The sequence below is a fragment of the Gasterosteus aculeatus genome, chromosome 8 (assembly GCF_964276395.1).
Source record: "Gasterosteus aculeatus chromosome 8, fGasAcu3.hap1.1, whole genome shotgun sequence".
NCBI lineage: Eukaryota > Metazoa > Chordata > Actinopteri > Perciformes > Gasterosteidae > Gasterosteus > Gasterosteus aculeatus.
In genome coordinates, this window is record NC_135695.1 from 9,677,261 (window position 1) to 9,704,801 (window position 27,541).

The 27,541-nt window shown below is 40.7% G+C and overlaps 1 protein-coding gene across 1 annotated transcript in view; it reads left to right on the plus strand.

Annotated features, from left to right (window-relative positions):
• The window catches only part of LOC120823767 (glypican-5), a 36,183-nt gene extending 11,839 nt beyond the window's left edge, over positions 1–24,344 (plus strand). Inside the window, exons 8-11 of the mRNA XM_040184048.2 lie at positions 4,087–4,207; positions 11,205–11,346; positions 22,723–22,811; positions 22,908–24,344. Coding sequence (XP_040039982.1) covers positions 4,087–4,207; positions 11,205–11,346; positions 22,723–22,811; positions 22,908–23,000 — 445 coding nt within the window. The 3' untranslated portion in view covers positions 23,001–24,344. The remainder of the gene's footprint in view (positions 1–4,086; positions 4,208–11,204; positions 11,347–22,722; positions 22,812–22,907) is intronic.
• Positions 24,345–27,541: the final 3,197 nt, after the last annotated feature.

The following is a 27,541-nucleotide window of genomic DNA, read 5'->3' on the forward strand; positions in this document are numbered from 1 at the left end:
GTTGCTAATACCAACATAGTACTGATACCTGAAGGAACCAGTTATATTTCATTTTTGTGAAACAATGGACTATTATTGCGATAATGAAAAGTTGTACTTCAGCTAACAAAGTAAGTGGCGAGTTTCTTCAAAAGTAATCACACAATTACACATTAGACAATAAAACTAAAAAAAATAATAATAATAAAAAGAAAAATAAATTTTTTAACAAAACACCTATGAAGAGTTGCAAAATGATGATAAGAGGTTTCTCCACGTGTACAAAGTAGGTAAAAGTAAAATATTCAGTGCTCAGACTGCATTTTTGGTTTCTACTTTTTATAAGGATAGATATGTTACACTCCTGTGTGTTGGAGCCAGTCTTTGCCCGTCTGACCTCTTTACATCTTCTTCTCTTCTGCATCTATCCATCCAACCGTTCATTCCCTAATTCAGCCACCCATTCATCTCCCCTTCTTCTATTCAGACCTCCATTCATCTCCTCCACCCTCTGACCCACTTCACTTACAAATGTCTGTGCAAGCGAGAGTGTATATATGTGAGAAAAAAAGATAGACAAACCACACAGAATGATGAGAGTCTGAAGAGTGCTTGATGTGCTCTCTTATACGGACACAAGCTGGCCCTGAGATGCTGAGTGGTAGAAGGGTCCAGCAATTGATTCCAAGTCCAAAAGCCAAATTAATATATAAACTGGAGGCGATGGCAGGTCGCAACTGTCAGCAGATCTTTATCCACCACGTCCACTTTCACCGATTCAACAGTACCCACCGAGCAGACCACAGAGCGAGAAGGCAGTTTGTCATTAAGATATACACATTCAGTTACATTTTTATTATAATAACTATTACAACTTAACCACGTGACAAGCATAATGCTTTTATTTTGTCAACACAACTGTGTGTATCGCTCTGGAGCCTTGATTTACTGGTCTATAAACAAGCTAGTTTGAGTATGGCACTAATATATTGGGTGTAAGTATTGGCAAACTGTGCTGGTGTATAAATACAAGTTCCATTTAAACATTAACATTGTATGCATGTACAGCACGTTTTTTAAACTGTTCTGGTTATGTGACCAGTTACTCCTGTAATAGCTGATTTTATCCAGAAGAGGGAGACATCTTATCATTTCAAACAGCTGGCGATTGACTGCTTCCACCTCTGAAGACCTGCCACAACCAATGTTCTTATCAATTTGGCCTATTTCTCAATGCGTGACGGTCTGTTTTCAATCATAAACAGAGGAACATTTTTCCAGAGGGGGTTAAGTGGAATATGAAGGATATAGAATGTCAGACAGAGATCATTTGTCCAAACCTAAACCACAGCATATTGCCCCCATGTCAGGAATATGCCTCTAGTGTGTGTGTGTGGGTGTAAATTACTCCACAGGAATGTAACCTATAATTACAATTAAGGTTGATACTCTTCTAATTACACACCTCCTTTAGATTAAATCATTTTCAAAGGTGATTTATTTTCCCCTGTGTTTGAATGAGTGTGTGTGTGTGTTTGTTTTTCCGTGCATGCCACAGTCACTTTAAACGTCACCGTTAACAACCCTGCAGTAACCGAGGGCAACAGCAGAGCAGCTTTGTCATTATGACAAACTGGTGATTTATGTCTGTCGTTCCCCAGATTTGATTAAGTGTCATTCTCTGCATCGTCTGCAGCACACGTTCTGCAATATTATCATCTCATCAAACAGTCACTCTGCAATTTGGCCAACAGTTAATTCACTTCCCCGACAATGTCCAATACATTCATCCGGAGAGCGTTATTGGATGTAAGAAAATTGCTCAAGATGTGCAGTTGCTGTTGGTATTTTTTTCTCCACTTAAATATAAAACAAAATGTCATTTTATTACTGAAACCGACAAAGAACATTTGCCAAATGGCAATTACAGATACATTAACACATTATTTTCTTCTCTGTTACTTCACTAACCTTTGTACAGAATACAGATTTTTAACATCCCGCCTTGTTTCTTTGAAGTCAAAAGATCTGACGCCCAGGTCCAATTAACGTCACCTACATTCAATCTGATGGAACATAACTCATTTTAATTGAATACTCAAAGGCAGTCAAATCAAAACAAGTAAAGCCACTTCTTCCCACCCGGCCTCCTATGATGCTCTCAATTCCACTTTCAACCGATATGTTATGGCTGGCACGGAATTTAATGATATTCCATCCTGCAAACAACAAATACAGTAATACATCCAGCCTGGCTCTTTTATTCTTCCTTCTACGGCACCAATCACAGCAGAGCATTTCCTTGTAATAATTGATTGTTCCATCACTTCTTGCACAGTCATAGTCATGGAAATTGTTCCACGTAGCCCGTCTGCGGGAGATATTGCAGTGACACTAAAAAATATTGTCGTCCTGTCTGTCATTTATTCTGAAATTGCTAATCAATAACAGCTTCTAGGAGCACTCCACATCAATTCTAGCCTCATACTACATGTTATTGCAATTTTATTCCCCCTGTCAGTCTGTGTATACGTGTGTCATCATGGCCCACATAGGTCCCGGAGACATTAACTTAGGTTTCGAAATGTCATTTTTGATTATTAAATACATCTTCATATTATACTGGGATCTGCTGACTCTGTTTAAGCAGATACTGTGCAGAGAAACTACAGATCCTCTTTATCTGCAGCTTTCCACAAGTATTATTATGCACCACATTGTAATACTGAATCTCGGCATGAAACACGTGAGCAAATATTTTAGTCATTATTTTTTTTCCCATATTCTCTCCGGATCACTCAGCATGTTGAACGTGTCAGCAGTGAAACGTTTACTTTATTTAGTTTTTTTTATTCAATGTAGCTCTTTCGCAATCCATCATATTATTTTTGCCTCTCTAATGACCTGATTTCCCTTGAGGAGTCTCACCCTCTCTTGAATTAAAGATGCAGCTCTTGATCTGTTGATGTTGTTAGCGGTTGGCTGCATATTTAATGTGAACTTGCTCAACGCTAGATTGGCAACGATTCTCACAGAGACAGCTCAGGCATTTATGTAACAACAGTGATCATGGATTGCCAATGTCAGACTCATTGAAGCCAAAACACAAAGACTGCTGCGCTTGCTTTGTGAGTCAGGCTTCAGGACATGAACTTTTTGAATTAAGTAAGACTTTAACCAGAATATGACCCTTGTATCAGAAATAAATCAGTGTGAGAATAAAACAGCCATTTGAGAAAGTTAATTAGAGATATGCATGGGGCTTAAGTTTCTGGGTGGATCTGAATCCAGACCCGCGAGGGTTAGCACGACTCCAGAGGCTGGCGTCTTCATCATCTAATCATTTCTTGGCATTATTCAAGTAGCTTTGTTTTTTTTTTTTATATTCGATTGACTGCTCGCCGGTTCCCACGATCCTTGTCCCCCGTTGCCATAGCCACGCTTAGAATGTGTTTGCGATTTCACGGGTGTGGACTTGGAGGTTTCTCGGTTTGTGATTAAAAGTGTTCAACCAGCAACTTTTGAGTCATGAACTGTTGTCTTCTTCCCCTCCTTCTTTCCTCACTTCTTTTTCCATTTGATTCACCCACTGTGACCGCCCACGCAGACAAGATGATGTGATACCTACTCACAACAAACCACAGAAATGAATATTATATAGCACCAAGGATCATTCAGTGATGGTGCACACTTGCACCTATTTAAGCCATTCTACCCAATTGTTTGTCATTTTCTGTTCAAGTTCTTTCATGTTTATTATACGTGCCAAACATTGTCAAGTGACAGAGAAGTCAGCCAGAAGACAAACTCATGACCCCGTAGCTGAATATTGAATGCAGGTCTGTGTTTCATTTGCCGTGACAACCGTTTGTGAGTAGGTGTGTGCTTGTGTGCGCGTGTGTGTTTTTGTAATTGTCCGCGCCCCTGCACTTGAAGTGAATCACTACACCCTGACTGAACACACTAGTATAAATGACTGTGACAAAATTGGAGCAGTGGGAGACACACAAGCGCACACACACACACACACACACAGAGACACACCCTCCTACTAAGAACTAGGACAGAAAGTACTTCATGTCTCTCTCCTGCTCTGTCTTTCTGTAGTTACGCAGGTCGTGTGGTTGGCAGCAGTTTTAAAGCACAGAAGGAGAACCCCGAGTTGACTGTCCGCAATACAGATCCTGTCCTGAAGGGGGCGAAACAGAGACTGGAGCAGCTAACACAGGTACACATATACTCCAAAAAACAAGCATGGGTGATGTTTTCCACATTTGGGCAGTGTGATCTTGAGACCCTTGCCTTTAAAAATGCCATAAAGCTTGAAAGAATATTAAACTATTTGAGCCTTGCAAAATACCGCAATTTGCCATGAAAATGTTTTTTATTTTATACCCTGCTCCTCAGATCCCTCTCAAATGTTGTCCGAAAAGACCTAAGACCTTGATAATGTTGAAGATAAAGTTTGCAAAGCGGTGTTCCCAGCGTCGCTCCACGCGATTAACGACAACGTATTTGCGGACGCTTTGTCCGACGGTCGTTTGTAGGGTCCGGCCAGTTCCCCCGATGTGCGTGGAGTAGCCAGGATCTGTACATTGCTGCTCGCACTTTTAATTTCATTTGAATTCCAGTTTATATTTACAGGTATAATTTAACAAAAGCAATGCTCATGGCAATGGCTCCAGAGAGCAAAAATAATAGTCCAATCCATTTTTCATCAACACTTTGATCAGGAATCAGGAAACATTTATTGCCATAATATGTCAGACATACAATGAATTTGACTTGGCGGTTGGCCGACGGGAAGAAACTGTTGGTGTGGCGGGAGGTCTTGGTCCTGATGGACCTCAGCCTCCTGCCAGATGGAAGGGGCACAAACAGGTTTTGTCCGGCGTGAGAGGGGTCGGCTACGATGTTTTTAGGTCGCTTCAGAGACCTGGAAGCGAACAAGTCCTGCAGGGACGGCAGATTGCAGCCGATCACCCTCTCTGCAGAGCGGATGACACGCTGCAGCCTGCCCTTGTCCTTGGCTGTGGCTGCAGCGTACCAGATGGTGATGGAGGAGCAGAGGATGGACTCCATGATGGCCGTGTAGTGCACCATCATCGTCTTTGGCAGGTTGAATTCCTTCAGCTGCCTCAGGAAGAACAACCTCTGCTGAGCCTTCTTTGTGATGGAGCTGATGTTCAGCTCCCACTTGAGGTCCTGGGTGATGATGGAGCCCAGGAAACGGAAGGAATCCACAGTGGTGACGGGGGAGTCACACAGGGTGATGGGGAAAGGTGGGGCTCTGTTCCTCCGGAAATCCACAACCATCTCCACTGTCTTTAGAGCGTTGAGCTCCAGGTTCTTCTGGCTGCACCACGACACCAGATGGTCAGACTCCCACCTGTAGGCGGACTCATCACCACCAGAGATCAGTCCAATGAGGGTGGTATCGGACAGGAAGTCTGTGATCCACTTGCAGGTGGAGTCGGGCACGTGCAGCTGGGAGAGTTTGTCCTGCAGCAGAGACGGGATGATGGTGTTGAAGGCAGAGCTGAAGTCCACAAACAGGATCCTGGCGTAGGTTCCTGGGGAGTCCAGATGCTGGAGGACCTGTTGGCACCGTAGGAGAACTGCAGCGGGTCCAGGAGGGGGTCGGTGAGGGACTTCAGGTGGGTCAGGACTAGCCGTTCAAAAGACTTCATGACTACAGAGGTCAGAGCGATGGGCCTGTAGTCATTGAGTCCTATGATCCTGGGCTTCTTGGGAACCGGGATGATGGTGGTGGCCTTGAAGCAGTCTGGTACGTGGCGTGTCTCCAAGGTGATGTTGAAGATGTCAGTGAACACCAGAGACAGCTGGTCAGCACAATGCTTCAGGGTGCGCAGAGAGACAGAGTCCGGGCCGGCTGCCTTACGGGGGTTTTGTAAGATCCAGAGCAAGCCATCTTGATATAACATTGATGTATAGATTTAAAGTCCACAGATGATTTTGATCACATGGATGACCACATGATCTTTCAATGTATATCCGTATCTACATATTTAAATCCGGTCTAAGAGTAGTTTCCCAAGGAATGACTCACATTGCATATAGGGACCCTCTGACCTTTCCTTTAGCAACATCACTATATGTTTTCTTATCCACACACATCTATTGACCTGAAAGTGATAAGATTCACCACCAGAGATGTTTTCACGGATCTAGAATCATGGCACTTTCTCTTTCTCCAGATGGCATCTAAAGGGGGCAGGAAGTCCGTCCGCAAATAGGCACCTGGGAATGGCCGACTACAGTGCCAAAGGTTCCGCTTAACAATATCTCTCCTTTACTTATCAAAAGTCTCTTACCCATTAATACCAAATGTGGTTACACATATTTGGGTGTACCACACAACTTTCTTTCGACTCTCCGGTCGTCTCATCAAAGTGTCAACTTTGCATCAGCATGAACTTTGTATGTCTCACACGGTGAATATATCAGGTTTTCATAGCCACGGCCAAAAGAAAGAGGTCAGTGTCTCTTTCTCTTCGTCTTTAACTATTTAACAACCTAATTGTTTTGATGGAGATGACGTTAGAATAAGAAAGAGGATCTGTTGGGGATTTAATAACTTCCATAGGGCATTAATATCTTTTGTAGTCACCTTAACAACCTGGCATATGTTGGTGGTTAGCAATGTGCACAAATAGGTCTAGTTGCCCTTAATTAACTGATTTATTCATATCCATACTTAAACAATGATGCTGTTGTTATTTCCATCCTTCCCTGTTATTATTATTTTTATTATCGTGAAATATTAAGTCCAACTTCTTGCTGTTTTTCTGAAATGGGATGTAGATTTAATACACGGTTTCTGAAGGAAGCTGCATGGGGTCTGGGTTGAATGTGTTTGTTTTTGTGTGTGTTTGTATATGTGATGTGATGTGTCCACGTCTCTCAATCCTTCGTGATCATGCACATGTGAACCGCTGCTCAATATAATAAGCGTCAGCTCTCCAAACAGATATAGATAGTAACATTCAATAATAAAATAATGAATTCAACAATTAAACTGGATTCATGCTGCACTTTAAAAGCTTCGAACTGCATGGTAATACAGGGATAAGATTTGCATGAATGATTCATAAAATGATACATCAAGGTTATTCATGATGATGATTCATATTTTGCTCAAGGGACTATTCAGCGGTTTTCTGGGCCCTTTTGAGACAGCTGGACAGACAGAAAGGCAGACAGCGGGAAAGTACAGACAAATGACAAAGAAGTCAACAACAAAATGTGTTGTATGTCAACCATTAAAGGGTCAGCCTGGTTATGTTTTTGTTAACAAATTCCATCAAGTATCTGGAGTCTTGCTAACATCAACGTTCACACCCAGTCTGCACACCCACAAATGCATACTTGTTTTTGGGGGGTTTTCAAGTCGTTTTGAGAGACATGCTGTCAGTATATTTCCTTAAACAATGAGCCAAGCCGATCAAATAGGAATATACTGCTTTTGCTGGGGAGCTATTTTTAGCAGCAATTGATGGTGTTGGGTTTCATTACTTTTGGATAACAATGGAACCCTGATACAGGCTGTGTGCTAATAGGATCAAGAAATCAATTCAAACTGAATTTTTGATGCCAACCACATAGCAGAAAGTTCCTTCAGCGCTATCTTTAACAATCTCAGTTATTTATCATAAGTGGAAATGGTATCCTGCCCATAAAATCTGGTACATTCGGTTAAGGGCTGTTTGGCTTTGGAAAATCATGGGAATCGGCCCTATTTCAGACACTCTATTTATGCAACATGTTATTGCAGATTTTGGCCAATGGCAAGCCAGTGCCCTCCCCTCAACCCCCACCCTGCGGCCACGTCCACAAACACACACCACACACACACACTGTGCCATCACTTATGTAGGAGATTTGTTTTCTCCGGCCCATTAATTCTATGTATGCCGTACATGTCCTATTATTCTCTGCTTGAAGCATCCGTGAATCTTCTCACACGCATGCTCAAACACTATGAAGAAAGTCAAATCAATGTCTTTGGACCTGTTTTCCTGCTGAATTGACGATGGCAACGCTAACAGACAAAATCATGAACCATTAAGAAAAGTCAGACAAAACGGCACAGCTCATTTGTATTGCATTTTAAGTTCTGGAGGTTGAGCAGTGTTTATATCTCACACGGACAAACCCGGTGTGTAAGTACCATAGACACCATAGTTTAAAACCAGCTTTAAAAACCCTCGACCTGCTTCTTTTTATGCTTTAACTGCACCAGTGCTTTTTCTGTGGGGGGGGATCATTCATCTGAGGCACACACATTAATGCGCATTTAAACGTCCATGCCCGTAATGTGTGCTTATTACACACTTGCTGCGTAAAAAGATTGGAGAAAGAACACAATAGCAAATAAGATTATTTATTTACTACTATTTATATTTTATCGGGCGTGTTTTGGAGGTCTATCCTTCTGTCCGTCTGTTACTCCCTCCCTCTCTTCTTATTTTTCACAGTGCTAACGAGGTACAATGTTGTTAATTAGACCAAGGCAGCAGTGGGTTTGCCCTCTAATGGGATTCTATTAATGTAGCCAGTTTCCTATCCATGCAATTATGCATTTTTGTGTGTATGTTCAGCCAACCAGGATAAGCCTTATCGGCCCTGTGAGGGCAGCGGTCTCAGTCAGTGACAGCAGAATACAGTAAGTACGTAGGGGGTTTGGGACTCCAGGAAACTGTTTCATCACAGAATTTTCTTTGTTTAAAGTAGTAGCCAATTTGGGAAATATGCTCATCACATATCATGTTAGAAGTTAGAGAAGATATATAGCACTCTAATATTTTGTCTGTTATAATAGTTGATGAAGCTCTAAAGGTAATTGAAATAAACAACACCTCTATAGGTCAACAATTAACATGTTATACAAGCATTTAAAAAGTGTGAAAATAACATGTTGTGGTTTAACAAGGGCCTTTTTGGCCTAATTGGCCACAACTTTTAACTTTCTACATGTCTGACCCCAATTAGGTTAATTGGGGACTTTAAATTGCCCGTTTGATGTGTGAATGTGAGTGTGAATGGTTGTATGCCTCTGTGAAGCCCTGTGATTGGCTGGCGACCAATCCAGGATGTACCCTGTCTATCGCCCGAAGTTGGCTGGGATGGACTCCAGCCCCCCCCCCCCCCCACGACCCTGTGTGCAGGATAAGCAGTTTGACAATGGATGGATGGATGTCTGACCCCAGCGATTTCCTGGAAGTTTCTAAAGAAGATCGTAGCTATCGTGGAAGGACTCAATGTGACCATTTTTTTGTGCTGATAAGGTTGCAAAGTAACTGTTATAAGGCAACGATAGGTATGGGTTTAAAATGTCCTTTTTTATTTAACACCTAGACCTGTTCACATAGTGTACAACTAGTTGTGAAGAAGTGAGTCCCAACTTTACACTGGTATTGTACATCATTCATAGTGCTGATATTCCAAAGGTACAGCCCACTACTCATTATTATTACGTTTTAGAAAATATCTTGACCTAATAATGTTAACTAATGAGTGTTGATCATCTGATAGCTGGAATTAAATCCAAAATGAACATACTTTTAAAATGTTCTTTATTCTCCTGTCATTTAGACGGACCACTATGGAGCTGCCACCCTTGCATTATTTGACTTGTAGGTCTCTTTGTTTCTCTGGAGGCTTTTGTTGCCTCATCACTCACATTCTGTTCGACTGCAAGCTTTTGCACGTGACAGGAAAAAAGTTGTGGTGGAAATATTGCTGTAATGTGTTTTTTTTTCTTCCCTCAGCCATTTAAGTTCTAATGACATAATGCTGAATCACTGCACAGAGTCTGTCTCAATGTCCCTTCGGACATGCTGTCATATAATAACCTTTGTTCACGAAGGTCTGTCTTTCCACAGGCTGCTCCACACGTACTGTATAGTGGAGACCAGATGTCCCTCCTTATGTATCCAAATTTGAAACTTATTCTAGACAATAGCAGAAATATATTCTGCATTTTTTATTCACTCAAAATATGAATATTTTAGTGCATTTCCTTTGTTCCAGATAAAAACATACATATAAAAAGAGCAGTATAATTAGAAATAGACACATTATAGACAGCGTTTGCATACTCATTCAGTGTATATGCACCACAATATATAGCAACAGCTTATGCCATAATTATTTTGTTAAAGGATTATATTTCCTGCCATTTTTAGATATTGGACTGTACAATGGATTTGGTTATCTAATAACAAGCAACTTCTATTCATGGAAGCGTAGCTGTAATTACTATTCCCCTGCATGACAATGGAGTTCTTAATAAACAATTATAAAACATCAGTGTCAGCTAACTCAAATCATTATGATATAGGTTCTAATTTTGGAGGCATCACGCAGCTTTGCTTTGTAGAAATAGTTATTGAAGTAAAATAAGTACAATCTAAATGCCATATATTTTGCCTTATCTCTGCCCTCAGACTGAACTGATTCATTATCTTCCTTGAGTCTCTAAAAAACGTATCTTTTACACCGCAAACCAATTTGTTATGTTCTTGTATTCAGTGTTGAGTACACCTTTTTATGTATATATTCATTTTTTGTTACAATGTGTTTGCACAAAAGTGTTTATGTGGTTGTTTCCTGCTTTCAGCGAGTAAGAAATGACATAATTTCTTTGTTGTTGTTCATTATTGCTGCATTCTCGTGATCGTCGTATTGTCAGAGCAGATGTTGAAGCCTATTCTCTCTTGCACTCCTGTTAAACATTGTCAAGTCAGTTAAATACTTAAAATATCCACAAAAACACACTGACATTCTACAGCCATGCTTGCAGCTCTTGAATGCTGACTTTTTGCATGCTGACATTTGCTAATTAGCACACAAAGTTCAACTGAGGCTGATGGAATGACAGTAGTAGATGTAGTTTTGCAATTTGGAGAAGGGAACGAATTGCAAATGTGATCGCTGACGCTGCTCGACAAGAGGGCTGTTTTACATTTCGCGTGAGAACATAATACACAGTCACATTTTGGAGCCTCGTCTTCCTTATGGGGTAAAAAATGCCCATCATGCAAATCACTTGTTATTATGTTGAGGACTTTGTTTAAGGTAAAGGTTAGATTCAGGTTAGGGTGATGTCAGGCTGGTGGCCTTTGGGGTTTAGTCTCCACAAAATGAATACATTGTAATGCCCCCAGACGGCGTGAAAACACGACTCTGCATGTTTTGTTTAGGAACTGTTAGTGGACCTTGGCTGGGCGAGCAAAAGCAGAGGAAAAGTGGAAGAAGAGGAGGGAGGGAGTGCACAGATGGAAAGAGGCAGCGGAGATGACTGCGATGATGAAGATGGCTGCGAAGCATCTGGTGTGGAAAACGGTGAGTCACATACACACACACACACACACACACACACGCGCATATACAAAAACATACAAAAAAAGAACAGCAAATATTATTGGCATGTGAATTGAAGCACACTTGCAAGCTTGTCTTCTGCCTGTGCACATGTAGGTATCATGATTTAAACATAACACATCGGGACATACCGCAGACACACACAGACACACACACAATCAAACACACATGCACACAGGCACAGAGTTCATTGTCAGGGTGGGGGTTTCAAAATGCCGCAGCCTCCACACATCTTGTGCCAGCAGGGAAATGCCCAGAGGCAGGGAGAGTACCGAAAGATGGAGTCAACTGCCCCTCCACCTCTTTCTTTTTTCACCCCACTTTCTGCCCGTCTCAGCAGTTTATTTCCACCTCGGCTGGGAAAAAGGATGCACCAACAGCCTGGTCATCCAAAAACATAAACCATAATTACATATTGACTTATTTAGCGGGCTCATGCTTGAACATAATAAATGGGTGTCACAGGAAGAGCTATGAACCTTGACAGGCGTTTGCATCCCACAGAGTTAATGTCGTAATATGATGATGTGATGTAATATCATAATTGTTGATGAGAAATGAAGAAATGTAAGATTATTCTCAAATTGTACCACCCTTTTCAATGTGAGAAGTCTGTTTAGGAGCACTGTAGTGGTAGCAGTAGTAAAGATACATAAAAAGCCATGCAATATAGAGCCCTGTAAAATATTACTGGGGTTTGAATTTAAATTTAAACCTAACTTTAAGCACCTTGTGTTGGTGCTAATTGTTTTCAGTTGGATATATTTTCACGTCTTTAATATTGAAATATCATACCACAGTCATTGTCTCGTGGCAGTGTGTTCATGTATGACATGTATGACCCAATCACCTGTGCAAAACGCCAACCACAAAAAGTTAAAATATTACCACAGCTGAGTTTGGCCCAGCGCACACCATACATCATACCACTCAGCTAGCAACACACAGGAGCAAGGGTGAAACACATACACACACGCACGCACACACACACACACACACACACACACAGACACAAAGTTGTGAAGTCAAACCGTTGTCGATATTGACGTCCGTCCGTCCGTCCCAAAGCTCTTATTGAGGAGCAAGGATCAAGTCTCTCTCTCCGGTGGCAGGAGGTAAAAGGGTCAACAGTCATTGTCACACTAATTATCTTCGCACTTTTCTCATCATTACTGGAGCCGTGAGTGTTTTTCAGTATGCCGACAAAAAGCAGAGAAGGTTGTTGTAACAATGGACTGTAGGACAGTGGCTCATAACCTCCTCGCACATGCAACATTTGCTATTAGGTAAGAAGAAACAACAAAGAAACTACAACAGAAGTTTCATCATTATTACATCTTCTTATCTTTGATCAAGAAAGTTCAGTTTGTCATGTTGACTTTTAGTCTGATCTCCTTTTGCCTACTTCTGCTTTCCTGCAAAACACAAGTCTTGATCTCAGTGTGAAGCTTTGGTAGCGATCGGTACTTGCAGGAAGGGATCCGCGGCCACAGGGATGCAGGTCAAAAGGGAATAGACACACGAGTGGCTCGGAACATGAACCAACACTGGAGCTCAGTAAGTGATCTGGCTAAGAGCCAATGAAGCACGTATCACAAAGGTGATGCGTTACAAGCTCCAACCGTGGTATTATGGAGTAGGTGTGGTTTGCCTCTTCCCCCCCTCCATCCCTTTATCTTTATGTCTGAATGTTGTATAAACATTTTCTTTTACTAACATTAGATATTTAATTTAAGGTAAAATCCATATTTTTTAATATTTATTTGTTGCTTTGACAGAAACCGTGTGATTATACAAATGATCTGCAGTGTTACATTTTTTGGGAACACCAGCTGTTGTGATGCAGTGATAAAGATTGCTTTGGTTAATGAGCGGTAGCCGGTTGAGGAAACTCATATCAGAATAAGTACGCAAAAATAAGCCATTTACAAGTGTCCAAAACAAGACTTAGACTAACATTTTGTGTCGGTGGTTTACAAATAACAAACTGTGTACAAGATCTTGTGCTCTTGTGAGATGATTTTAAAGAATTATAATACCTTTAATCAAAACACAAATGGGAGGAGAAAATATTCAAGATATCCCTCAATTGTGCATTAAGGCTATTTTTTAAATTTGGTTGAAATTGTTGAGTTGCGGATGGGAGGAATGATAAAAAAGCTGAGCCACCTTGAATGTTTGTTGCCTTATACTGCATCACCTGCTTATCTAACCCATCAAAATGTATTTGTTTGGTCATTTGATATATCTTTACTAACCTGAATGTGGCGTGAAACTGGTACATTGGCTATTTATGGAGAAAATAGCTGGTAATGATTTAAAAAGCTGATGGTGTTTCTTGAACCACAATGAATGCGTGAAGAAAGAATCATAATGAAAAGTGACCTAACAGTATTTTATGCATGTTTACCCGCTCGGGTCATCTGCATGCATAAGCCTCAGACGCACTGAAGCTGAAAAAGTGACTGAGCATCAGCTAGACCACACAAATCACTGGGACCAATTGTTTTTAAAATGATTTCCCTTCTCATGCTGTATTAAATGCTGTCGTGTTTAGTTAATGTATAAATAGAACACCAAATGAAGTAATGCAGGTCACTGATTTTGGATAGACCTGCTTTTAAATCAGTGTGTCCAAACTGACTGTCTCTCTTTCTTTTTAAAATTCTGCCTACAAAACATGCCTGGATTGGTTTTATGTGAGGCTTATTATTTCACAGCAGAGGAAGAGCACAGAAATACAATTTGGCTTTTGTGAGAAAGAAAGTATTTTGGATTATGTGGATGTGCATACCCACATGAGTGTTGATGGTGTCTTGTTTGTGCGTGGCGTGCTCGCCATGTGCCTCACGCGGAAGATTTAAGTGTTTGTTTCTCATTCAGGCGGTACGTCTGTGACCACAGCATCTTTGTGTAATCCGCTGTGTTTTATGGATGGTTCAGTTCTCTGTGTGACGGACCGAGCGGATCCTGTCGTGTGACGCTTCTTGACTTCTTAATAATGAGCCGACACACACACACACACACACACACACACACACACACACACACACACACACACACACAAATAGGTTCCCTCTCCATCCCTGAGCTGCAGATTTGATCAAAGATACAAATTACAAAGAAAATATCCTCCCTGTCCTCTAATTAATTCTCATGACGTTTTGGGCTTTTGTTGAGTTCTGAAAAGAGAACAAGATATTTGCCAGGAAATATCAGTCAAGAGCTGGAATCAAACCTCAAAACCTGACGCTTCATTGCCAAGCCTGGTTCATGTGGAACATTTACTGGTAATAGTGAGAAGTTATTTTAATCATGCTGAGACAGTCCACAGCCTAATATAGTTTGATGTAAGTCAATTTACAAGATAATCTCCGCCCAGAGAGGGATAATCACTTATTAAACACGGTCAACATATCAAAAGCAAAGAACAAGGCAGACGTCTGAACACATGCGCAGTTAAAAGCAGGTATCTTAAATTAAGAGGAAGGCAAGTCCTGCTGGGAAAGCTGTTTATTCTAATCTTACATTGTAATCATTTGTTGTTTGGAAATGAATGTTACACTGAAGATGTGGTATGTATTGTGTAAATAGGTGAAAGAAGATACATGCATGTAGACAGGGGTAGCTTGCAAAGGGGTTTATGTTTAGTAAATATGTATACAGACGTACAAACACCTTACAGTAGTTGCCCCTGGAGCTGGTTTCTCCAGGAACACCTTTTCCCACGATGACAGCCGGACTCACAGGGTGAAAACGTTACCAGACGTTGTGAACGGAACCTCTTTTGCCGTTTTTTTCTCTTTTCTTTTCTCTCTTCTCTTTTTTCTTTTTTTACCATTTCTCGTTCATCGATAGGTCACCTGTCATCCTCCCCTTTAGTTCAGACCCATTAAACTGATTGATTTCATTTTTTTCAAACCACACAATCTCTTCTTCAGTTGCTTCTTCTCCGATCTCTCTCTCTCCTCCAACATACACAGGTCCTATATTGTCAATAATGTTAATGTAATCCCAGCTTCTCTTCTGTTGACTGTAACAAATGAATGCTGCATCATTACAATTGTTCTTCTTTAAATACACACACACACACACACACACACACACACACACACACACACACACACACACACACACACACACACACACACACTGTGTTTATATATTATGGAGCTCGTATGTAAGGGAATGCATATTCAAAAGGATTACTCAAACCCTGTAACCATGGCTACCAGGTAGTCTGTCCTCCCATGGGTCCTTATTTGATGACGTGTGGCAGATTGTAGCCGATTGTATGCAGTCTCTCTTGGCCAAGCTACATGGGCTGTTGTGTTTTTGCATTGGGCTTTCTGTAACCTCTTTTCTCCTTTGTGTAATAGGGCCGTGGGATTTGGTTAATTTGCCGTCCAAATCATGTTCGTATTGGGTTCTAATCCTAATTCTGCTGTAAATAATGAACCTGCTTCCTTCGTACATGCATGTCCTGGAGAACATCAGGGTGTAAAATATGCTACCAATGCAATCAGTATCCCACCTATACAGCGAATGTACTCCGGAGATCCAGCATGAAGCATTTTCTTCTTATAATGCTTTGCATTGTAGCAGATAGAGCAACCCTTGTTCTCAATTATATACGAATGAGCTGTATGCATTAGAAATACATTTCATGCTGTCTTCAATGAGCTAACCTGTCAGATGCAACATAGAATGTCGGCAGCAAAAAGTTCACCATCAATTACATTTCTCCTAAACGAAAGCACGGAGGTCAGGGTTGTACTTACATGCCTACTTTCAAGCACGTGACGAGACGTGCACTCTTTTTTAAATTTGAGAAATGCAAAATAACTAAGGAGATATTCTGGCCAATGCCAATAAAACCAATCGGAACAACAATGAATAGATCCTTTTCATTCATCTGTGGCTTTGGCCTCCGTTGTTGTCCAAAAATCAGTGAGACAGTTATGTTCCTCGTAAGAGTAAAATTTGTATTTTATTTTCAGTTGACCTCACTGTTTGATAAAGGAACGGTGGCCAACTGCGGCTTTCGGGAATTTATATAGATTTTTTTAGTCTTTAGCACTGTTGCCTCCCAGCGAGAGGGTTCACTTGTTCTTTGGCCTTCTCTGGAGAGCTGAAGCTCAAGGTGTGCGGCTCCTGCTGTTCAAGTCCTATTTTAAAGGGTTTTATGAAATAAATTTTACCCCTCGTGCTGTTTTTATAAATGGAAGTGTTAGAGACTGAAATAATTTTTTGTGCCAGGCTATTCAAATGTTTGTCTCTGTGGTGAAATTGGGTATTTTAACAGAGATACATTCTGAAATCTTTTGGCTTCAATGTGAGGTTCCCTGGATTGTAAAAAAACATTGCCAATGAAATAATAGAGCAAATCATTGCAATTCCAACAAAATTAATTATACAAATCAGTTATATAGAAATGAAATATCTATGATCTGTTTTTAAGTTGTATTTGTTTATAGCCCAATTTTCACACCTGGGGGTATATGACAAAAGCTGGTTCACTCACTCACAGACCCACACACACACAGACACACACACACACACCACGTACCCACATAGAGGCACACACAAAGAAACATCAAGGGTGGGAGAAGAAGATAGGGAGGAGCACTTAGACAGCACAGGAGAATAGGCAGTAACAGAAAAAACACAATAATAGCGCTCACATGCTGCATTTTCCGTCATGCAGCAATGTTTAATAAGCTTGAGTTAAAATGATAGATCACTTTGCTCTCAGTGTCTCTCTCATTCAAGGCGACGTATGGTTCTCCCTTTTGTTTAACTCACCCCGAAAGAGATAAAAGAAATGAACTTTATACTAAATGGGGCACATCAGAGACTATGGTTGACTCCATGCACTGCTCCTTTCAATATACCCATAACTTCTATCAAGCATATCAATATTTTCTTATATTTTCATGTCCTGTTTGCACTCTGAAGGCTTGTCTATCAACCTGTTTGCAGTGTCCTGTCAGCTCGTGTTAATGTCCACTTCCCTGCTTGTCTCTGCACTTGACTGAGTTTGTTCAGGCAAATCTGATTAGACATCATCTATTTATTAGTCCTCCTCTCAGCAGTGTTGCAGTTATTCCCACACTTCACCTTTTGAAAGAAGCCCTTGCTTTATCTCGTCTTCCCTGTCAGCTCCTCCAGCTTCACTCGTGTATTCAAATGAGTGTTCACATGCCGCACACACCAACACCCAACAGCCCCATAGGCTTACATCAATGTACAACCTCCGACCAATCGCTCCGCCGCGTTCCGCCTCTCATCTGCCTCCAATCCCAGTCCCTCGCTGCATTCAATCTTCAGCTCGCCCCCCTACTTGTCTCCTCCAATGGTCACGTGATTCCACTGGAGGCTCCGTTTGACCTCTGTGAGTACGACCTTGGGAAGATGCTTCTCTGCGTCAAACAAGCACAAGCCTTTGACATGGATATTACATTTCAGTCCCCACAGAACTAATTTGGGAACAGTGGAGCAGGAGATCGCTTTTTGGTCTGTTTGACGTGAATGACTTTAATATGCAGTAAACAGTTTAAAAAGCAAAAAGTAATTTCTGTAGCATTCATAGCATTTTCTTTAGGTTTATTTTCCTACATCATCGAGGTGGTTTAAAAACAGTGCTTTCATTTTTCATGTGAGCTACCGTGTATCGATAGATCTTTCAACATGAATAATGCAACCCAAAACAACTAACCATGCAAGCAGCGGGGTTGGAGGGACGGCAGGTTCAGTCAGTCGGTTCACTGGATTACCATGAAACATACGTACAGGACAGTCATGGTTGCCTGAAGTTGTCCCCCAATGACTCATCCTGTGATTTTTCCTTTAGCGCCACCAACTATATGTCCCCATGACAACAGCATCTTGTCCTAATATCCATTTAGAGTGAAGTGGAAACACAAACCTTCCTCCGATAACATGTTAAAAGGAAAAACCAATAAGTCTGTAAAAGTAAAACACAACAATTATTTAATCATTTTAGACTTAACGTCTAACAATCCCTTCAAAATGAGCTGTTGTATGCACAGCTTTGGAGCTGCTGAACGTTCTCATCCCTTCACCCTGAGATAAGAAGCATGACTATCAAAGTCTAATAAAGTATAAGCTGAATAAAATACTTACAACATATGTATCTATACTAGAGAATAAAATTACCCTCCAGGGACCCTTATTCCTAAAGATTCTCATCTAAACGATTAAGTTGACTGTTTCTTTAAGTCCATAATGACATTAGTGGAGAACATTAGGAGTGCAGTGCGTCCGAGGGCTCATTAGGTGCTTAAAAGTCACTGGTATTTGACCATATTTCCACCGTGATGATCGCTCCAAATGGACTACTGTTGTTTCTGCCTTTTCTTTCAGTTACCTTTTGCAATGCTCTTCCTGCTCTGTGTGTGTGTGTGTGTGTGTGTGTATTTATGTGTGTTTCATCCCTGGGGATCTGAGACTGAAGTAATGAAATGCTCATTACTGATTCAGCTGGAAATGCTGGGGATACATTTACACACCTACACACACACTAGCCATCCAGACGCTTTTCAAGGTCACCTAGCATAGTGTGTGTGTGTGTGTGTGTGTGTGTGTGTGTGTGTGTGTGTGTGTGTGTGTGTGTCTGTGTGTCTGTGTGTTTGTATAATATAGAGAAAGAATTCATGTTTGTTGTATACATAGAACTTGAGGAGCAGCTATTGGGCATAATTGGGGCCTTAATTGACAGTTGTGTACAATACGCTACGGGCATCTGACATCAAATACGATCATTAAAACACAAACTCACACACACATATTCACCTTCGCTGTCAGTTCCCATTTAAACTCATAGTAAGTCTTTGATTATCTTTAATTTCTCTAACACATGGACAGACACACGTAACACACACAAACCTGAACTAGCTGAGGTTACCTCCTGTGATTAGACAAGATCGTACAAATGCAGCCTTTCTTACACACTAAAATGCATTAATTCAGGTCTGCTTTACACACAGAGCATTCAGATCAAAGCATGACTAACGCATCTCTGTGACACCTAGTGTTCATGCACAAACACACCCAGTGTTGTTTGCCTTCATTAGGAAGAAGCTGTTTTGTCTGTTGGATCTAAAATGGCTAAGTGAAGAAATGCATGAAAGGGAATTTCTCTGTAATGTGTGAAGTGGGAGATTTGTTGAAGTTGAGGCTTGGATACTAATGCCTGAACTCTACAATGGATGTTCCACATTACATCATATGTCAGAGAAATTGCAGTTTTCAAAAATGTCCAATATTCTTTTTGCGGACACATTTATTTGCTCGGACAGGATTGGATGATGTATAAATGTCGCTCTGTTAACTCTCAGTTCAGCTCCTCTCAGGAGGCAAACTGTGCATGGATCCAGCTGTAAGCTGCTTGCATTCCAGATGTCAATGAAGTGGGCTAAAATGTCTGACTCATTTGCAATTGCACTGATCTAGGTTCTGCCATCTACCACTGCAACGTTCTGATTCTGCAAATGTCACTTCTGCCATTTTATTATCACAAGCACTCATTCCTCATTTCAGTGAAGGTTAAACTACCTCATGAGTATATGACCAGGGACAATGTTCATCACTCATTCTGGCTGTGTGTGTTTGTGAGCGGACGTTTTTGTTGCCAAATCTCCATCATGTGACATGTTCTGATTGTTGCTAAGAGACAAACATGATGACGGGCATGGAAGAAGAGACTGCTCTCTGCCACCTGCTTTCAGAACACAAACACAAACATGCACATGCAAAGCAGCCTTTAGAAGTTTGAGTGCAATCATTTAATACATTAAGTCTAATAATAAACCTTATGGTACATTTGTGCTCTGATAATAAGTTAAAAAAAAAAAAATATATATATATATATATATATATATATATATATATATATATATATATGTATGTCTATTTAATGCAGTATTTATTTAATTATGTCAACTAAACAATGGATTTGTTTGTTTATTAAATATGATATGTTAAATATGACAAGAATTGCTGCCCTTTTAGTATTTGCGACTGGCGCAATGTTTCTACAGTAATCAACTCAGCTTTTATTTTTTAGATGTTATATGTTAGATATTAGTTATGTAGTTTGGGATGGAGGAAGTATTTAAACTCATCCACTTCACACCCCAGTTTAAAATACTAAGTAGTAAAAATTCCTGAATTGAAAAATGGATTCTTATCATCAGCTGTGTTAAAATAAAGTCTCCATTTTGCTGAAAGATTAGGTGTTTACTATTGATAATTATTAGACTCTATAGCATTTTATTGTTTAATCTTTAACATGTATTATTGTGGTTGGTTAAGGTGGAGCTAATATAAATCTTGTACTCTATACTGTATGTTGATGGTTAACTCCTTTAAACTCTTTTTGTAATTTCATTTTGTTATGTAAAAAATGTAATGGTGTAAAATGCTTTCCCTTTGAAGTATAGTGGTGTAAAGTAACCTTTGGGCAAGAATATTAAGTTAGTCAACATCCTAGTTACTGTTGCTGTTCATATGCAGGTCTTCTGTCATGCGTATGAAACTTCATGATTCAGCAGTTGGTCTTTATTTTGCTCAACTGAACCAGACACCATACTCTGAACCATCCTTTTGCAGCCTATTTTACCTCTTCATCAAAAAGCCCTTTAATAGCAATATGCCTTATTCTTTAGATAATTCCAATTTATTTTCTGACAAAAGTAACAAAAAGGTTGTGCAGAGACTTTAACAGCAATAATAATGCTATGTGGTTTTGTTCCCATAACAAGTTTAAACTAGATGTGGCACAAAGGTTTTCAGCACTGGTGGGAGGAGAGGCCCACTTAAGCTGACACACACACACGCACACACACACACGCACACACCTATTTTCACAGCCAAGAGCAGGGTGTCGTGGCGCAGGGGGTAGAGAGGGTGTGCTGGGAACCACAAGGTTGGTGGTTTGAGTCCTGGCTGCCCCATGCCCCATGTTGAAGTGTCCCTGAGCAAAACACCTGACCCCTAATTGCTCCCCGGGCAAAATGTAAGAGCCATGGGTTAAAAATGTAATGTAAGTCGCTTTGGATAAATGTCCAAATAAACGTCTGCTAAATGTCCTGTAATGTAATGTGTCCCATATTTCGCCCTATGCATCTATTTGTTAAAGCTCAATAGAAAGGCCAGATTCTAACTAGTAAACATTATGCTGTGATTAGATCATCGCCACAGACTGAACAACAAAAACATTGTGCGTCTCTAAGACTGATTTTTTTTTGTCTGTGGTTTAAATGTCTAAAATTGTGTGTGTGCGTGCTGGTGTGTGCGTGTGTTTATAAGGGTGTTTTCCTACCTTCTTCATGTCTCTATTATTATGAGATTTAATATTTGTGTGAGTGTGTAACAACTCACCTCATTCCTCAGTGACTGAAAGAGGCTCTTTGTCTATTGTACTGCAGGTGTATTGTGAGACAGAATCACATTTCTCCCCAAGTACGTGTGTAGGTGTGTGTGTGTGTGTGTGTGTGTGTTTGTGTGTCTTTGTCAGGACAGAGCATGCTGTGAGTGATTTTAGGGACAGAGTCTCCAGGTGATACGTGTAACTGTGTGTGTGTGTGTGTGCGTGCGTTTAGCTGCCAGCACAGTCTGACTTCTTCCTGTCCTAATCCACTCATTTACCCAGGTTCCTCCCACAAGGTGCTGGTGTACTGCCAACACACACACACACACACACACACACACACACACACACACACACACACACACACACACACACAAGAAAGTGTCAAAGCAGCTGGTTTATCCAGCCGTATGCGCACTAACTTGATCTGTTTGTGTGTGTGCGTTTGTACGTGTGTTGGTTTGTTTGTCTTTTTATTTTGAATGTGTGTCCGGTGACAATGTTTAAGGCAGAAGCACACCGGCTCAGTTGTGGCTCAACCAGCTAACGACCCTTCAATCAACACTTATAACAGATAACTCAACGGGAACGGATCGTCGCACACTAACACCAGCGGGTGTTAATAAGAACGTGTGAAAGGTCGTTAGTAAAGGAGCAGAAAAGAATCTATAGCAAGAAATAATAAATAATGCTGCAGTAAAGTAAAGAAGTATGAAAGCCTAACAAAGATATTGCAGGATCACTATGTCTCTTCAAAACATTAAATGACACAATCCACTTCTCTATGATAAATAGCGTCAAATTACAACCTGCTCATAATCAAATGGGCATTTGTGGAGCAGGTCAGGCAGCGTTGATAAAGCGAACTGAAGCTCATCTGACATTTCAGTACCAAATGCTTGTGTACTTATGCTGGGATGTACTTTGTCACTGCATCTGTTCAGGTGACGCATCCAGCGGTCGTAGTGCAGGAACAAAGGAGTTGGCTCCTGCTCGTCGCCCCGTCCCTCCTCATCACCTCCCTCCTCCACAGGTTGGTCATGGTGGTGCCTCCTTTCACATCCACCGTTTCCCTCTCAAACTCATGGGATGTTCTTGTCACGTGACATTGTTTCATGATCTCTCTCAGGTCGTTCGAGGCTCAGCTCACAGGTCGTGTATCGAACCTCTGACCCTGGCGACCATGCTGCTTGTTCTGCTGTCGCCGTGGCAACACCGCTGATGGCGGAGATACGGCCTTACAGAGACAAAAAGACTAAGAGGCAACCACAAACGTTTGGTGGTGAAGTTGAGAATTTGTAATTCCTTTAAGTACAGGTCTACCACTCTGATTGTTTTTGTTTTGGGTGGGTTGGGTGGGGATGTTACCTGGACTGACCTCCACATGTGGTTGTTTATGTGAATTTAACTCTGATAGGATAGACTGCACAGCACTACTAACCTTTTTTTGAAGAGAGATGTAAATACAAATATATATATTATATATTTATATAAAGATTTTTGATAGATAACAATGGCTTGATGTGTGAATAGACAATAATATAGAAGACAGCGGAATGACTTACATGGTTAGCGTTGTTTTGTTTTGTTTGACCTTTACAATGGACTTTCCCCACAGAGACTGAGATCCATGACAGCTGTAGGTCAAGTTGAAGACTTTCAATGTAACCGCAGTTTACTTACAGTGAAGTGAAGACCTGTATTCATTTTGAAGAGAACTTTGGCCAAAACAAAACTTTTACAGCATAATGAAGAATTTGAGCCTTTGGCCTGTAAGTCTCCACAGATTGAAGCACTTGATCAACATCTTTAATCTCCCCAAAATGATTCTTTAGTAGCAGAGATCTCTCCTACGAAACAGAAGACACAATCATCTGTCTGGACATCTAAAAATAGCAATTTCATCTAAATCAACTTTTATCTGGGGAGTGAGACCAAATGCTTGCTGGCACAATACTTTTACACCATAATATGTTAAAGAAGTTGGCTATTATTTGATTCATATTCATCACATGTCGGACCCAGATGGGTTTTTGTTTTTGTATTTAAGGAACCTCACCCAGCTATTGCTCGGCAATATACATAAACAAGACACCAACTCATACCAATGTGCATAGTGTAGAAATAAGTGAATATAGAAAATTGTTCCCTAACACGGCGAAATACAAGGATGGGCTATATTTTTGAAACGGCAAAAAAATAATATATGGCTATAAATTTACAAAACATTTAATAATGAACATATAATTTGCAGCATATTGTTATTTCATGGAGGGATGCTCAGAATTCAACTAAATGTGCTATATCAGTTTAACATTTACATTTGTGTAGAAATTTTAATGTTGTTGTAGCAGGAAGCCAGAACACCAGGATGAAACAAACAGCCAGTTAGCAGTTAGCTGTTTCTCTTTCCAAGTTCTGAAAAACATCTCTAGTAATATCATTTGACTTAACCAGTGACGCTTTAGTGAAACGTAACGAAACCTGCTCTAATATATTGTCCTGCTACTCTGTTTTGTTGTTAATCTCCAGCATAATATTATAATAAATTAAATGTTTTCAAATACGTACTGAGTTTTGTCTTCTATATGTTGTGTAACTGTCTAGGTGTAAGATGCGCCACAAATGGGACAGAAATGATAAATAATAACAAGGATAAAATCAAACGTCTTGCATTGAAAATGTGTACTTCATAGAGTAGATGGATAGACAAAATATGATATGTCTGTGGTCCTCTATCTACACTACCTGCATGTAGAGTTTCTAGTCTGATTAAAATGAAGATGTGTGGCTCAAAATGTATCTAACAAATGATTAATTAAATACTTAATTTGGAAACTTATTTGGGTATTTTATGATCATCGCATCCCCCACTTCTGGGGTGCTAAAGTGGGCTCAAGCATAAGGCACGCTTGTTGCCATCAGGGCCTTCGGGAACGCAGCTGCAGCTCTTTGGCCTCTGGCCTCTTGAGCGATTACTGTGATTGGATTGGCATGGTTAGGAAGTTGGCATAGTGTGCTCGGTTAATGGAGGGAAACTGCCAGGGGATGATGGAAAATGAAGACCTCATTGAATGCAAATTTCTGCAGAGAGAAAGACAGAGACAGAGAGAGAGACAGAGAGAGAGAGAGAAAGAGAGAGAGAGAGAGAGAGAGAGAGAAAGAGAGTATGATGAGAAAGACTTTGAGAAGGAGCGTTCCCATTACTCATCCTAATGTCGGCACAATCTTGTGCCATCCAAACAATCTGTTTCACTGTAAAAACGTTATTTCAAGATGTACTTAAGTGCAATATGTTTAATCTTTTTGTGCATTGTTTCTTGGTTTATCTTTGTGCTGTGCTTCTTGGATTAACAAAGACCCGGAAGCTTAACTGCACGGGAGGTGGATTTATGCAAACGAGGCCCACGAGTCAGTGTGCTCGTCACATGAACACAGTGTAAGAACAGGCAGGGGGAGAGGTGAAGAGGGATGCGGCACAGGTCACAGCGAAGGAGCGGATTCGGGGATTTGCAGGATGTTGTTCCACTAAGCCGGACTTGAGGTTTTCTGTGCTGAATAATATCCTTCCTCTGTGTCCAGCTCTAATGAAATCAGACCTCTGATTATTTTAACCCTGACCGAGGTGTGCCATTTAAATCAAATCTATCTTAATAGCCCCGGCCGTGTTTGCTGCCTTTGAGGCGCACATTAGATCAGATGACTTAATGCGTACATGTTGCAGCGCCACATGGTTTTACAGCCGTTTGAAGCTATAAAAACGTGACCGCGAGCTTCCGAAGCTACAGAGATGTGTGGTGATCACCTCGGAAGACACAAAGCAACACAACTAGATTCATGACTGATTTGTGAGGCTTTGACAAAACTATAAATTTAAATTCATTAAATGTATTTCATTTTGCGGGGACAGCGCACATAGTTTTTAAGGCAGCATAAAATGACAAAATCTCAAAAGCAAATGTAATGAAAATTCATAGACAAAGGAAAAAAACAACGGATTGACAAGAACAATACACAAAAGCAAAAAGAAAAGTGTACGACAATAGACTACAGCAGCAACAACAGGCTGAAGCATGCGTCAGGCAGAACAAACCCAACTTCCGTAGAAACACATATACAGTGTAACGCTGAAGCACATAACATACACAGAGAAAAACAATGATGCATATACCCATATTTATTTTGAGTCAATCAATCTGGAAAGATTCCCAGGATTTTCTTTTTCTGAAATGCCTGATTCACGTAGGATATCAAGTAATGTGTTGGTCCTCTTAGTGACTGAACAACTGCAATGTAAGAAAGAACAAGCTCTTTCACTCCGCAGTAGGTAAGTAAAATGTACTGCATCAGTCACATTGGATCCTTCAGGTATTACTCTATTGAGAATGGGGAAAATGCAAATTGCTTTTCTTAAGCTTCTTAGTTAATAAGAGAGCGTTGAATATCAATGGCTGCTGGTGGAATCTGAATGGCTGCGGTTTGGCAAGTAGATCAGGTTTTTAGGACTTTCAGTTTCAGTTTAACCCTGAAAGATGAGCGACTTTGCGGTGGTTGTCGTCCCCCCGTATCCTCAGCCCACGCCGACATTGCTGAAGCAATCAGATATCATGTGCCTCACTGACACATCAGTTGGTTTCTGTTTTGATGAAATGCCCTGAATCATCTGACTATCTGTAACCTTATGCACTAAACATTGTTTCCAGAAAAAAACGCAACTGCAGATTTTTCTTGCCATTTACAGGCAGCTGAAACATGCTACAAGTCTTGCCCGGGTGTTTAGAGTGGATTTTGAGTTTCCTTCTTAAACATTCAGCATCATCCTGTCTCCGAAAATGTTGTTTCCCGCACAGCAATACTGCAAAGTGTTTTGGGGTTTGAGATAAACACATTTTACCCTCCTTTTTTTTAATCTTTTGAAATATATAACATACATTTCAAAGGGTCCACTGTCGTCTGCTTTGGTTGAAGTTGTGCTGATGGATAGAGACCCATGAGGCAGCTATTTTGAGAAGAAGTAATAAGCAAGAGACACATATTTACATGCCTCCTTAATTTCATGCTATTTTCAGGTTGAAGCAGGTTCACAAGGATCTGGATACCAGCCAGTCATTTTCTACCTGCCTATCTTGTCAGCATATACTGGCTGGTGGTTTGGAGATATAATCTTAATTGTCAAATAGTTGTGATGAGGTGTGAGCTATTAAAATGTCAGTCAGAAAGATGTGTTGCATGTAGGTGTGCATACAGTAGGCACACCTACAGGTGAGCTTTGGGATTGAGACATCAGGAGTGTTTTCTTCAAAGGGTCCGCTGCCGTTTATTGTCTCTTGGTTCGGTCCTGCAACTGCAGATGTAAATATCTGTCTTACTGACGTGTAGGGAGACTCAGTAGATAAGAAAATACTTCAGTGCCACTCATTACAAGTCATAGCAGGCTGTGCTACCTTGTCTTTCATTATTCTTCTGATGCCGGGTGTAAACGAGTCCGGGCCGAGCCAATGAGACTCAGTTATGTGGTTGATTCAAGTGTCAATGACCTGTGGTGACTCGCCTCCTCTAACAATCTCTGAGGTTCACAATATGATAGAGACTCAGTTTGAGGCGAATGTCCTAGCCAAGACCAGCCAAGACCAATGTTCCTACAATAACATCAGCTTCATTTTTACACCTTTGCAGGGAGATTTTTCCTTGATTAATGACCACGTGAACCAAAGATCACGTAAACACAGACTTGTCAGTTGATTATTCCTGATTGAACGAGCT